This window comes from Carcharodon carcharias, chromosome 12 (genome assembly GCF_017639515.1).
Source record: "Carcharodon carcharias isolate sCarCar2 chromosome 12, sCarCar2.pri, whole genome shotgun sequence".
Lineage (NCBI taxonomy): Eukaryota > Metazoa > Chordata > Chondrichthyes > Lamniformes > Lamnidae > Carcharodon > Carcharodon carcharias.
Window position 1 is genome coordinate 104,787,104 of NC_054478.1, and position 15,440 is coordinate 104,802,543.

The window sequence follows — 15,440 nt, forward strand, 5'->3', positions numbered from 1 at the left end:
AGATTGGTGAACTATAAGCACAGGTTAACAAATGGAATTATAATATTATTGGTATAACAGAGACCTGGCTCAAAGAAGGGTGGGATGGGGCATTAAATATTTCTGGGTACAAAGTGTTTAGGAGAGACAGGAAAGGAAGAAAAAGGGTGGGGATCAGGTCACAATTTCAAAATTTGCAGATGGTACAAAGATTGGAAATGTCAACTCTGATGAGGATAGTCTTGAACTTCAAAAGGACATAGACATGTTGGAGGATTGGGCAGGCAGGTGGCAGATGAAGTTCAATGCAGAAAAGGGTGAGGTGATTCGTTTTGGCAGGAAGAGTATGGTGAGACAGTATAAAATAAAGGGAGAAACTCTAAAGGAGGTGCAGGAACAGAGGGACCTCAGTATATATGTACATGAGTCACTGAAGATGGTAGGGCATATTGAGAGAGCAGTTAATAAAGCATATAGTATCTGAGGCTTTATTAATAGGGGCATTGAGTGCAAGAGTAGTGAGGTCATGTTGAACTTGAATAAGACACTAGTTAGGGCCTCATCTGGAGTACTGTGTCCAGTTCTGGGATGTGAAGTCATTGAGGGACTACAGAGGAGATTCACAAGAATAATTCCAAGGATGAAGAACTGTTGCAATGAGGATAGATTGGAGAGGTTGGGACTGTTTTCCTTGGAGAAAAGAAGGTTGAGAGGAGACTTGACAGGGGTATTCAAGGTCCTGAGGGGTATGGATAGGGTAAATGGTGAGAAACTGTTCCCACTCAAGAGAGCATCAAGAACTTGAGGGCACAGATTCAAAATAATTAGCAAAAGAAGTAAAAGTAAGGTGAGGAAAACATTTTTTCACCCAGAGGGTGGTTGGAGTCTTGAATGAACTTCCTGAGAGGGTGGTGGAAGCAGGTTCAATCGAGGTATTTAAAGGGGAATTGGATTGCTATCTGAAAAGAAAGAATGTGCAAGGTTACAGGGATAAGGCGAGTGGGACGAGGTAGAAGGCTCTTTCAGAGAGCTGGTGCTGACTCAATGGGCCGAATGGCCTCCTTCTGCACTGTAAAATGTTGTAATTCTGTGATGGTGCAATTGGGAGCCTGATTTAAAATGAACAATTTCTGTATTTCTTTTCCAGAGCTTGGGAGCCCCGCAGTGAAAAGTAGGAGGAAGCAGCCAGCTCAAGGAATTGTGCCTTTTTACAGCATTTCACATGGTCTGAGAAGAGCAGGAATGCTCCCCCCAGTCCCTCAATCCTTTTGGTATTTTCTCTCCTGATCATAGCTTCTTTCTTTTCTTCTGCTGTGATCACTGACCTCGCTCCCCTGCAACCTCAAGCACCCACATCTGGTACATGCCACACTGCAGCTGACCTTCCCCTACTCCATTTAATTCCCCTCACATACCCAAGACCTCCCCAAGCACATATATCCAGCCTTCCTCCCTCCTAATTGCTGGGGATGTTCCCAATTTGGCACTGCTGCCCTCCATCAGCTGATAAATCAGTTCTCCTCTATATTGAGCACTACTTGGAAGAAGCACTAAGGGCAACAAGGAGACAGACTGTACTCTGAGTGGAAGACTTCAATGTCCTTCGCCAAGTGGCTCCGTAGCAGCGCTCCTAACAGAGCACGCCCTGAATGATATAGCTGCTAGACTGGGTCTGCAGGAGGTGGTGAGGGAACCATCAAGAGGGAAAAACCTACTTGGCCTCATTCTCACAATCTACCTGTTGCAGATGCATTTATCCATCACTGTATCTGTAGGAGTAACCACTGCACAGTCCTTGTGAAGATGAAGTTCCTTCACATTGAGGATATCTTCCATCATGATGTGTGGCATTACCACCATGCTAAATGAGATACATTTTGAACAGATCTAGCAACTCAACCATGAGGCATGGTGGGACATCAGCAGCAGCAGAATTATACTCAACCACAATCTCACAGCCTGACATATACTTTACTTCACCATTATCATCAAGCCAGAGGATCAACACTAGTTCACGAGGAGTACAGGAGAGCATGCCAGGAGCAGCCCCAGGCATACCTAAAAATGAGATGTAACCTGGTGAAGGTACAACACAGTACTACTTGCATGTCAAACAGCAAAAGCAGCATGCAATAGAGAGAGCTAAGCGATCCCACAATCAATGGATCAAATCTAAGCTCTTAGTTCTGCCACATCCAGTTGTAAATGGTGGTGGACGATTAAACCACTAACCAGAGGAGGCGGCTCCAAAAATATCTCAATGATGGGGGAGGGCCTCACATCAGTGCAAAAGACAAGGCTGAAGCATATGCAACCATCCTCAGCCAGAAGTACCAAATGGATGATCCATCTGTCTCCTCCACTGGTCCCCAGCATCACAGATGTCAGACTTCAGCCAATTCGATTCACTCCATGTGATATCAAGAAACAACTGAAGGCACTGGATCCTGCAAAGGCTAGGAGATCCTGACAATATTCTGGCAATATACTGAAGACCTGTGCTCCAAAACTAGTCGTGCCCCTAGCCAAGTTGTTCCAGTAAAGCTACAACACTGAAATTAACCCGCAAATGTGAAAAATTATCCAGGTATGTCCTGTCCAGAAAAAGCAGGATAAATCTAAACCAGCCAATTACCACCCCCTCAGTCTACTCCCGATCATTAAAAAAGTGATGGAAGGTGTCGTTGACAGTATTGTCAAGCAGCATTCAAACCACAGAACCATAGAAAAGTTACAGCACAGAAGGAAGCCATTCAGCCCATCTTGTTCATGCCAGCCCAAGGACACCCAGGTGCCCTTTCTAATCCCACCTTCCTGCACCCGGCCCACAGCCCTGCAGATTACAGCACTTAAGGTGCAGATCCAGTTACTTTTTAAAAGAGTTTATAGTTTCTGCCTCTACCACCAACTTGGGCAGACACCCACTACCCTCTGCGTAAAAAAGTTCTTCCCCATGTCTCCCCTACACCTTCTGCCACTTATCTTGAATCTATGTCCCCTGGTTCTAGAATTCTCCACCAAGGTGAACAATTTTATCCTGTCCACTCTATCTATTCCCCTCATAATTTTGTACACCTCAATCAAGTCATCTCTCAGCCTTCTTTGTTCTAAGGAAAATAACCCCAATCTATCCAATCTCTCCTCGTAGCTACGCTTTTCTAACCCTGGCAACATTCTTGTAAACCTCCTCTGCACTCTCTTCAGAGCGATTACGTCCTTCCTGTAATGTGACCAGAGCTGCACACAATACTCCAGTTGTGGCCTCACCAGTGTTTTATACAATTCCAACATTATATCCTTATTTTTATATTCTATACCTCTGCCAGTGAAGGAGACCATCCCATATGCCTTCTTTACAACCTTGTCTCCTTGAACTGCTGCCTTAAGGGACCTGTGTACTTGTACGAGAAGATCTCTCACTTCATCTACCCCTCTTAGAATATTCCCATTTATTGTGTAACCCCTGTAACTGTTTGACCTCCCTAAATGTATGACCTCACACTTCTCTATGTTAAAATCCATCTACCACTTTGCCGCCCACTCCACCAACCCATCTATATCGTTTTGGAGATTATGGCTGTCCTCTAAACTATCCACTACTCAGCCAATCTTTTGTCATCTGCGAATTTCCCAATCGTACCCCCCATGTTCACATTCAAATCGTTAATATATAACAAAAACAGCAAGGGTCCCAACACCAAGCCCTGTGGAACACCACTTGAGACAACCTTCCATTCACAAGGGCATCCATCGACCATTACCCTTTGTTTCCTGGTACCTTTTATCCAGTTTGCCACAGTACCCTGAATCCCATGGGCTTTTACTTTCCTGACCAATCTGCCACGTGGGACCTTGTCAAATGCCTTGCTAAAATCCATGTACACAACATCCACTGCACTACCTTCATCAACCCTTCTTGTCAATTCCTCAAAGAATTCAATCAAATTTGTGAGGCAAGACTTTCCGTTAACAAATCCATGCTGACCATCCCTGACTGGTCCATGCCTTGCCACATGACAGTTAATCCTATTTCTCAGGATTGATTCTACTAATTTGCTCACCACCGATGTAAGACTTACTGGCCTATAATTGTTTGACATTTCCTTTGATCCCTTTTTAAACAATGGAACTACATTTGCATTTCTCCAGTCCTCCAGTACCTCCCCTGTATCTAGTGAAGATTGGAAAATCATCCTCAGAACATCTGCTATCTCCTCCAACTTCCTTCAGCAGCCTCGGAAACAATCCATCTGGCCCTGGTGACTTATCAACTTTCAAGGATTTCAGCCCTTGGAGCACTTTCTCTCTCTTTATGACTATCCTGTCCAATATCTCGCAGTATTCCTCCTGGACTACTATATCTACATCCTCCCTTTCCTTTATAAACATGGAGACAAAATACTCATTCAAAACCCTTCCCACAGCCTCTGCATCTACACACAAGTTTCCATCTTCATCTCTGATAGTTCCCACATTTTCCTTAACTAACCTTTTAGCATTCATGTATTGGTAAAACATCTTTGGGTTATCTTTAACTTTACTTGCTAATCTTTTCTCATGCCCTCACTTTGATTTCCTTATTTCCTTTTTTACTTCGTCCCTGCACTTCCTATATTCGTCTAGGCTATCTGCTGTGCTTAGTTCTTTGTGCCTATCATACGCTTTCTTTTTCTGTTTGATCTTCCCCTGTATTCCTCTAGACAACCAGGGGGGGTCTAGATTTAGCAGTACCACTCTTAGTTTTGTGAGGGCCATGTCTACATTTGCTTAGCAATAACCTGTTTACTCAAGCTCAGTTTGGGTTCTGCCAGGGCCACTCCGCTCCTGACCTCATTACATCCTTAGTTCAAACATGGACAAAAAGAGCTGAACTTCAGAGGTGAGATGAGGAGTGACTACCCTTGACATCAAGGCAGCATTTGACAAAGTGTGGATTCAGGAGTCCTAGCAAAACTGAAGTCAGTGGGAATCAGAGGGAAAACACTCCACTGGCTGGAGTCATACCTAGCACAGAGGAAGATGGTTGTGGTGGTTGGTAATCAATCATCTTGGTCCCAGGACATCATTGCAGGAGTTCCTCAAGGTAGTGTCCTAGGCCCAACCATCTTCAGCTGCTTCATCAATGATCTTCTCTCCAACATAAGGTCAGAAATGAGGACGCTTTCTGATGATTGGTCAAGGTTCAATATCATTTGCGACTCCTCAGATATTAAAGCAGCCCACGCCAAATGCAGCAAGATCTGGATAACATTCAGGCTTGGGCTGACATTTGGCAAGTAACATTCACACCACAGAAGTGCCAGGCAAGGACCAGCTCCAACAAGAGAGAATCTAACCATCACCCCTTGACATCAATGGCATTGCCATCACCGAATTCCTAACCATCAACATCCTAGGGGTTACCATTAACCAGAAACTCAACTGGACCTGCTATACAAATATGGTGGCTGCAAGAGCAGGTCAGAGGCCAGGAGTTCTCTGGACAGTAACTCATCTCCTGACTCCCCAAAGCCTGTTCACCATCTACAAGGCACAAGTCAGGAGTGTGATGGAACGCTCTCCACTTGCTTGGATGAATGCAGCTCCAACAATACTCAAGGAGCTCGACACCATTCAGGGCAAAACAGTGGCTTGGCCCCCATCCACCACCTTAAACATTCACTCCCTCCAACAACGTTGTACAGTGGCAGCAGTGTATCAACTACAAGATGCATCGCAGCAATGTACCAAAGCTCCTTCAACAGCACCCTCCAAACCCTGACCTCTACCACCTAGAAGGACAAGGACAGCAGATGCATGGGAACACCACCACTTGCAAATTTCCCTCCGATCCACAGACCATCATGACTTGGAACTATATTGCCGTTCCTTCATTGTCACTGCGTCAAGATCTCAGAACTCCCTTCATAACAGCACTGTGGGTGTACCTACACCACATGGACTGCAGCGGTTCAAGATGGTGGCTCACCAGCACCTTCTCAAGAGCAATTACAAATTAGGCAATAAATACTGGCCTAACTAAGAACACTCACATCTTGTGAATTTTTGAAAAAAGTCCACCAAGCATAAAAAGGCTGGACAGGGTAAACAGAAGCAGTTTGTAATCAGTCATTTAAGTTTCAAGAACGAGCCCAGAGAAACAAAATTAAATTCAAGAGATGTAGAATAGAAAGGAGATTTTTCTTCACACAGAAATGATCGAGTGGCTGTGGAATTAATTTTCAAGTCTTGTGTTTGAGGGAAAAACTACTTACTTGCAAGGAGGGGAACAATAATACAGACTGATTGAGCTGAGTGTCCTGTGTCTGTGTTCTAACATCTACATATTCCTATGTATCTATTAATTCCATTCATTTTAAATACTCCAAATCTCCTCTATGCATGGAATAATGTTAAGATATATATATATATTACACTCAAAGTGCAGGATGTGATTGCTAGGAAATAGTTTCTTCAGTTTAAAACCTAATGTCAGCAACAAATATTCACAAGTCAGATTATAGGGTAAATCTTCTTCAATTCTGTACCAGATAAAAGCTCAAAAGTACATTCTGCAAGCTAACCTGTTCATTTCCTACAACTGTTTCAGTGAAATTGACTGGTGAGTCTAGGGCAGTTTTGTGTTGTGGTATTTTATTCAAGTTTATTTCACTACCAATCCTTACAACCAACAGACAGAAAGGACTTCCAAACTATTAGGCTAAACCTCATTCTAAACAAGAGTTCAAAAGTGATAACCCACTATGTGACCCAATCGAAAACAGTTCATCAGAAGTACAGTGATAAGACGCTTTGATGTTCTGCAATAGATCCCTTTGAACTGCACAAAGAAAAGTAAAAAAAAAAGTTTATTCAAACAAAAAGGACAGCAAACAGAAAAAAGTAGAAAAGTATGTGAAGATCTAATTTAACATTGAACTTTATGATCATAAAATGCTCCACTTATGGGTGGAGAGGAAAGACTGAATCAAACAACTGGTCTTAGCTATATGCTAAAGTTGTAAAAAAAAAGGCATGCCAATTTTAGACTATTCATTCCTGAAAATGACTCCGAATTGAAAACAAAAATTTTTAAACAAAGCAGCATAAAACAGCACACTCTGAACAGTTAATATCTACTAAGAACATTGTGAAGTACTCAATAACTTCAAATATTAATAGAGCCATAATGAATGACAACACAACCTAAGTCATCGGCCACTAGAGACCTTCACCTTAAAGAAAATGTGTGAATGCAAAAATTAGATATTAATATGCATAAATATTGACTACAAATTACATTTAACTAAAGACTTAAAAAACGTGTCGTGTCCAATCCCCCGTGTTCACCCTAGGATTGGAACATGGCATTTATATTATCAAAGAAAGTGGAGAGGTTTTCTTCGAGTCCTAATACTGTAGATTTTTCTTAAATAATTTATTTCACGGACATTTAATACTTTGAGAATTCATTTCTAGATTACAGGCTTCAAAAATTGACTGAAATAAACTCAAATCCAAGTTCTTGTTTTTAAAATCATGAATTCTGTACCCATTTTTAATTCCTTAATATCAATTCAATTTGTTCCAGTTAGGCGAAATTAATTAAAATACGAAATTGACAGCAAAATATAATGCCACAATATACATAAATGATTGCCTTAATGTAATTTTAATATAAATTCATGATCACATTCTTGTGCTGCTTAAGCAAAAAGGCTGGTTGGGCAACATACAAAATAAAAGACAAGCAGGAAAAGGTCCAATGACTCATCTACAATATAATGGAGCAGCCTAGTGCTGTTTAAACAGAACTGCAGAGTGGTAGAATAGAGGTTCAAATCTATGATCTTTCAACTCATTCTTCCCTCTTATGTTCTCTGTTTCATTCACTTCATAAAGGCAGCATACACGGTGAAGGTGTATGCTAGGTACAATGTACTGCAGTTTGATTATGAGTTTGGTTTAAGATTTAACGACAGATGCTGATTACTCAGAAAAAGAGAATGCCAGAGGATGCTGGTCAGAAAATTAATTTGACATATTCCAAATCTAAGTAAATAATGTAATTTAATTTCCCCTGCGAAAGCACATTAATATTCACCTTGGTTAGAAAGATTACCTTATAATTAACTTACATAGCACAGTGCAAAGGAGTAAAAGGAGCACCCCCAAATTTTATAAATTCTTTTTGTTCCAGCAGGACCTCCAAACAACTTTCATGACCTAACAAAACAAACATTTCTGAATTTTAAAATTTATATGACCAAAAATACTTTACAAAATTAGAATGCAGTATTTATGAGGAGCATCTCTATGAATTAATGCAAGTTATTTTCAAATAAACTCAGTGTGGTACAAACCTTCCTCATCAGTGTCCTAGGAATTTGACACTTTCTCCTAGAAATGTTAAAATCAATTTTAAACCACACTTTTTTGATGACTCCACATAATCTGTTACTTTGACACATATAAAACAGAGTCAAAGATCTTAATCTAATCTTGAATTTCAGAGGACCTGAACCCTAAAATTAGCTAATAATCTTGTAACTCACTCTCAGATTATTCAATAAACGAATAGGTTTGTTAACTTTTTTCTGTTAATATACAGGTATTCAGTTATAAGATTTATTTGAAGTGCTTATGAAAATCTGATGAATCATATATTTAATATTTTTAAGGTAAATTTTCAATTGCAGTAAATTATTTACCATTATAACAAGCCCAGTGCAAAGGAGTATAGCCACGATTATCTATTAGATTTGTTAGGGAACTTATAGAAAGTGCTGACTGCAATAAATTGCACAATAAAGTTGCATGACCACAAGCTGCTGCAAAATGCAAAGGGGTCCTTCCTTTGGAATCACGACATAGAATAAATGCATCATGTTCCAATAATGTTTCCACACATTCTTCATGACCAGTAACAACCTATAAAAAAGAAGCAACATTTTAACAACGTACTCCCACAGTAGTTTAAAGTCAAGCTAACACACATTCTCAGTATGACACCAACAGATTCACTCTGAGTCCAGTACTTGCAGCATTTACACAAAAGCAAACCTCTAAGCCCAACCATTCTCAAGGAAAATGGAGCTGATTGAAGGCAGTCAGAGTGCAAAATCTAACGGAGCTAGCCCTTGGCGCAACAGTGGCACCATTTCAGGGTCAGGGACCCAATACTGGTTGTATACCAGTATGTCAGGAACCCAATCCTCCAAACAACAAGTCTTCTGGATGCTCTGTAAGAGAGCAGATTGATTAAAAGCCCACTTTGGGGATTACTGTCCAGTGAGGGGGAGTGGGTAGAATGAAGCATTAGAAACATGAATAAAGGATCAGTATTTACACCGGTAGCACTTGCTCAGTGTGCAGTGTGGTTTGCTCAGACTTATTACTATCCTTTGCAATTATAAGCCTCTTCCTTTAGTCTAATACTATTCTTAACCTTCAGTATGTGAAGAGAAAATGACTGGTGAAGACAAATGTAGGTCTCTTACAGTCAGAAACAGGGGAATTTATAATGGGGAACAAAGAAATGGCTGACCAATTAAATACATAATTTGTGTCTACACAGAAGAATGCCTTCCCAGGCTCCACCTTAACTCTCCATCTCCACTGACAGTACTGACATTCAACCTCAGTGTGCTGTCCTAGCACACTCACATCCCATAATGACAGATCTTGCTGAACAATGTGCTCCTAATAGTCCTAACTTTCTGCCTTTTCTCACTGTAGGAGAAGAGAGCCAACAGCTCACAGGAGAGACAAAGATGCAGGGGTGAAGTCACATCCTTCCCCATCCTGATGGCAATGGGCAGGACAGCAGCAGTGTAGGCGGTTGTAGAGATGGGGTAGCACAGAGATTGGATGAAAGCATGAAGTTATCACACTGTCACTTAGCATTGACCTGTTATTCATGGAGGACTTGTCATCAGTAAATTATATATGGTCTGCTAGGGATTAAAATGCTAGGGATTAAACCGTCCCTATGTGCAGTACTAATAAATGCCTTTCATCCCCTGCAGAAGCATTGCTGAAGATGCACCAAGGGGTGAGGCAAGAGACAGTGCGATCCTCAGAGGAGCAGCATCATAATGAGAAGGTATGGTTACATGACTCAGCACACATACATTCATCTCAGTGGGTCCAGCATCACAGACAGAATGGGTGGTAAAAGATGAGGAGCACTTCACTTGTGAGTAGCAGCAGCAGGTGCCAGAGGCCAGGGCAGCTTTGGAGGTCTCCATATGAAACCTGAGGTCACCTCCAGCTATGCTCAAAGGTGCTGAAGATGGAGGAGTCCAGCTTGGCCACAAGTGCCATGATGTCTCGGGTATTTGAACACATGACCACTTCACCGAAAAAGTGGCCAACCTCATGGAGAGTCATACATGGCAATCCAGCAAGTGGATGGAAGCACACAGCAATATCCTTCATATGGTAGTGGCTTTGAGAAGCATTGATCAAACACTTGCCTTGATGGCTGAACACTATATTCAAATGCAGCCAAGTGTTCTCACATACTTGGTTTGCAAGGAAGTGCAGGTGGGTCCTGAGAGGGAAGAGGGAGACAGGGATTATGCCTTTGGGAATGCTCCTCAAGCCATCCTCAGGTTACAACTTGTCATTGACCCCTCTGACGGAGCCACAATTGCTGCCCCCCCCACTTCCCATGACTGAGGCTGCCCTTGCACAGTTACAACTAGGAAAGTGTTTGGCAGGACCCCTATGGCTTCACAACCCAGAGGACATTCTCCAATGGCATCTAATGTGTTCGAAGCTTGAAAATGAGCAGGCTGCCTACAGTCTGCTGCAGCCGCAGGGGTAGCAATTACACAGAAGTAAGAGAGAATAGATAAAAGCAAAATTGAAAAAAAAGCCTTCTGGACTTAACACTGAGTTCAACAACTTCAGCTCATGAACTCTCTCCTCCATCCTCACCCCCTTTTTGATCCCATTTTTTCTAGTAATTGTTATTTTTTTTTACATATATATTTTTCTTTGCCCACCTATTTCTATTATTATTTTTAAAATTTATTTCCATCCATTGTTTTATCTCCACCTTTTAGCCTATTTCACCCCTCCCCCCACACCATCCCCACTAGGGCCATTTGTCACTTGCTCATCCTGATTTCTACCCTTAATGTCACCATTAGCACATCCTTTAGCTAATATCACCACCGTCAACACCCCTTTGACCTTTTGTTTATGACATCTTTGGCAATCTCTCCTTTGCCTCCGCCTATCACTGGCCCTCTATCCAGCTTCACCTGTCCAACCCCCCTTAAACAGCTTATATTTCACCACAGTTCTATTTCTCTTTAGTTCTGATGAAGAATCATACGGACTTGAAACGTTAACTCTGTCTTCCTCTCCACAGATGCTCTCAGACCTGCTGAGATTTTCCAGCAATTTTTGTTTTTGTAAGAGAAAATAGATGTGGAAATAGTCTTAGTTGCATAAAGGGAATCACTTGGGTGCCTAATTCAATGTTAGTGCCACATGGAAAACGTTTATATCAAAATAGTATGCAATGTTGTTCCCTTTTGAGTGTCATGGTGTTGTTTCTGTTCCATTCCATGTTATTTTTGATAGGTTAAAGTAGGGAAGTGGAATGAGACCCTTGGATAACAATGCAAGGCTGAGAATGTTATGGGTGGTGGTTCTTTGCAGCAATTACATTTGTGTTGGAAGGGAGTAATGGGTATGGCTATACTGTCTGCCACTGGGCTCCAGGTCATACGAGTGCAATGCTGGGATGCACTGAATATGTTCAAGGATGAGGGCTTTGTGGGCTTCTCTGGCACGCAGGTCAGTGGATATCAGCAGCACCTGTGGATGGTCACACTCCACGGGCCCCCCCTCTTCTTTGTCATCCTCTTCTAAGGATGCTGGGTGCTCTACACCTGCAGCCAGTTCCACTCCTCTTTGAAATGCAGTTGTGCAGGGCATGGCATACCACCAGTATTGGGAAGACCCTTGTGGGCCCATATTGATGGACACTCCTAGGTTAGTCAGGCACTGGAATCACATTTTGAGCAAGCCAATATCACCCAAAAGCCATCCACTGAGGCTGTCTGGTGGTTTGTAAAACTAGGCTGCTCAGACTGCTGAAGGATAAAGGTGTCAGGCAGCTCACTGCAATCTGTGCGCACACATTTTGTTTATTCATGACATGAGTGGCACTGACAAGGTCAGCATTTATTGCCCATCCATAATTGCCCTTAAAAAGGCAGTGCTGAGTTATCTTCTTGAATCATTGCAGTCAATGTGGTGTGGGTAAACCCACAATGTTATTGGGAGGAAACGACGAAATAACTCCAACTTAGGATGGTGTGTGGCTCGGAGGAGAATTGGAGGTGGTAATGTTCCCATGTTTCTTCTGCTCTTGTTCTAGGTGGTAGAGGTTGCTGGTTTGGAAGGTGTTGTTGAAGGAGCCTTCACAAATTGCTGCATATTAACCTTTTATGTGGCACCTTACTGAATGTCTTTTGGAAATCCATGAATAATACATCTCCTGGTTCCCTTTTATTTACCTGACATCCTCAAAAAGTGCATTTCTCTTTTGTAAAACCATGTTGGCTGTGTCTGATCATACTATGATTTTCTAAGGGCATTGTTAAGACTTTTCTCATAATAGATTCCAGCACCTTCCCGGCAACTGATGACAGGTTAACTGGTCTGTAGTTCACTGCTTTTTCTCTACCTCCTTTCTTGAATAGTGATGCTGCATTTGCCAACTTTCAATCTGTTGGGATTGATCTAGAATCTAGAGAATTTTGGAACATCAAGACAAGTGCATTCACTATCTCTGCAGCTACCTCTTTGAGATCTCTAGGATGTCTGCCATCATGTCCTGGAGATTTGTTAGATTTTTGCCCCTTAAGTTTCTCCAGCACATTTTATCTGCTAATATTAATAACCTTAACTTCCTCACTCTTATTAGCCCCTCAGTTACCCTCTATTTCTGGTATGCAACTAGTGTCTTCTACTGTGAAGGCAAACACAAAATATTTGTTCAATGTCTCTGCCCTTTCTTCACTCCCCATGATAATTTCTATTGTTTCTGCCTCTAATTGACCAATGTTACCTTTAGCTACTCTCCTCTTTCTTATATACTTGTAAAAACTCTTCCAATAGTTCATTTATTTATTGGCTAGTTTACTCTCATATTCCATTTCTTTTCCTTTTTATCAACTTTTTGGTAGCCCTTTGCTGGTTTCTAAAGCACTCCCAATCCTCAGACTTATTACTATCCTTTGCAATTATAAGCCTCTTCTTTTAGTCTAATACTATTCTTAACCTTCAGTATGTGAAGAGAAAATGACTGGTGAAGACAAATGTAGGTCTCTTACAGTCAGAAACAGGGGAATTTATAATGGGGAACAAAGAAATGGCTGACCAACTAAATACATACTTTGGTTCTGTTTTCACAAAGGAGGACACAAATAACATACCAGAAATGTTGAGGAACACAGGGTTTAGTGAGAGGGAGGAACTAAAAGAAATCAGTATTAGTAGGGAAATGGTGTTGGGGAAATTGATGGGATTGAAGGCCGATAAATCCCCAGGGGCCTGATAATCTACATCCCAGAATACTTAAGGAAATGGCCCTAGAAATAGTGGATGCATTGGTGGGGCCCACCCCCCGCACATCAAGCAGAAAATTCTGCCCTATGAGTGAATTACACTCCATACTTATAAAATTAGTTTTTCAGCGGCAGCGAGGTTATTAGAGTCCATTATAAAAGATTCAATAGCTGAGCACTTGGAAAACAGTGACAGAATCAGACAGAATCAGCATGCATTTACTAAAGAGAAATCATGCTTGACAAATCTACTGGAATTTTTCGAGGATATAACTAGTAGAGTTGATGAGGGAGAGCTAGTGAATGTGATTTATTTGGACTTCCAGAAGGCTTTCGACAAAGTCCCACATAAGAGATTAGCATGTAAAATTAAAGCACGTCGCATTGGGGGTAGTGTATTGAGATGGGTACTGCAGGGATCGGTGCTGGGACCCTAGCTATTCACAACATATATTAATGATTTAGATGAGGGAATTAAATGAAATATCTCCAAATCTGCAGATGACACAAAGTTGAGTGGGAGAGTGAGCTGTGAGGAGGATGTAGAGATGCTTCAGTGTGATTTGGACAAGCTGAATGAGTGGGCAAATGCATGGCAGATGCAGTATAATGTGGATAAATGTGAGGTCATCCACTTTGGTAGCAAAAACAGGAAGGCAGTTTATTATCTGAATGGCTATAAATTGAGAGCAGGGAATGTGCAACGAGACCTGGGTGTCCTCGTACACTAGTCGCTGAAGGTAAGCATGCAGGTTTAGCAAGCGGTAAAGAAGGCAAATGCTATGTTGGCCTTCAGAGCAAGAGGATTCGAGTACAGGAGCAGGGATGTCTTGCTGCAATTATACAGGGCCTTGGTGAGACCACACCTGGAATATTGTGTGCAGTTTTGGTTTCCTTATCTGAGGAAGGATGTTCTTGCTACAGAGGGAGTGCAGGGAAGGCTTACCAGACTGACTCCTGGGATGGCGGGACTGACATACGAGGAGAGATTGAGTCGGTTAGGATTATATTCGCTGGAGTTCAGAAGAATAAGGGGGGATCTCATAGAATCCTATAAAATTCTAACAGGACTAGACAGGGTAGATGCAGGAAGGATGTTCCCAATGATGGGGGAGTCCAGAACCAGGGGTCACAGTATGAGGATACGGCGTAGACCATTTAGGACTGAGATGAGGAGAAATTTCTTCACCCAGAAAGTGGTGAGCCTGTGGAATTCACTATCACAAAGTAGTTGAAGCCAAAACATTGTATGTTTTCAAGAAGGAGTTAGATACAGCTCTTGGGGCAAAAGGGATCAAAGCATATGGTGAGAAAGCGGGAGCAGGCTATTGAGTTGGATGATCAGCCGTGATCATGATGGATGGTGAAGCTGGCTCGAAGGGCCGAATGGCCAGCTCCTGCTCCTATTTTCTATGTTACTAGTATACCACAGATGGTTCTTTCTTGCTGAATTTTTGTTTTTTAATGGAATGTATTTTTGTTAAACATTTTGAATGGTTTCTTTTACTGTTTCTGTTTATTTACTGCCAGAGCTTATAATCTATTTAGCCAATCAACCTTAGCCAGCTCTCCCCTCATACCTATGCAGTTAGCTTTGTTTAAGATGCTTGTTTGTGTTTTGAATATGTCACTCTCAAACTTAATATGGAATTCAATAGTGCTATTTCCCAGATCTTTTACTATGAGATTATTAATTAATTGTGCCTCATTGCATAATACTAGATCTAAAGTTGCTTTATCCCGAGTTGGATCTACAACATATTATTCCAGGGAGAGGATTTTCTCCTCGTTGGGCGGGCTCAGATGCAGCCGCACTACAGTACGCTGCCTTTGGTTGGGCTCTGACTGCTATTTCATACCGGCTGGTCAATTAACAGCCAGGGGAGCAAG

General features: G+C 41.8%; 1 protein-coding gene across 7 annotated transcripts in view; it reads right to left on the reverse strand.

Annotated features, from left to right (window-relative positions):
• The window catches only part of LOC121284983 (serine/threonine-protein phosphatase 6 regulatory ankyrin repeat subunit B-like), a 194,991-nt gene that overhangs the window by 30,579 nt on the left and 148,972 nt on the right, over positions 1 to 15,440 (reverse strand). For all 7 annotated transcript variants that reach the window (XM_041201025.1, XM_041201024.1, XM_041201023.1 and 4 more), the window contains 2 exons: positions 8,670 to 8,889; positions 8,097 to 8,184 (listed from right to left, as the gene is read on the reverse strand). In XM_041201025.1, coding sequence (XP_041056959.1) covers positions 8,097 to 8,184; positions 8,670 to 8,889 — 308 coding nt within the window. The remainder of the gene's footprint in view (positions 1 to 8,096; positions 8,185 to 8,669; positions 8,890 to 15,440) is intronic.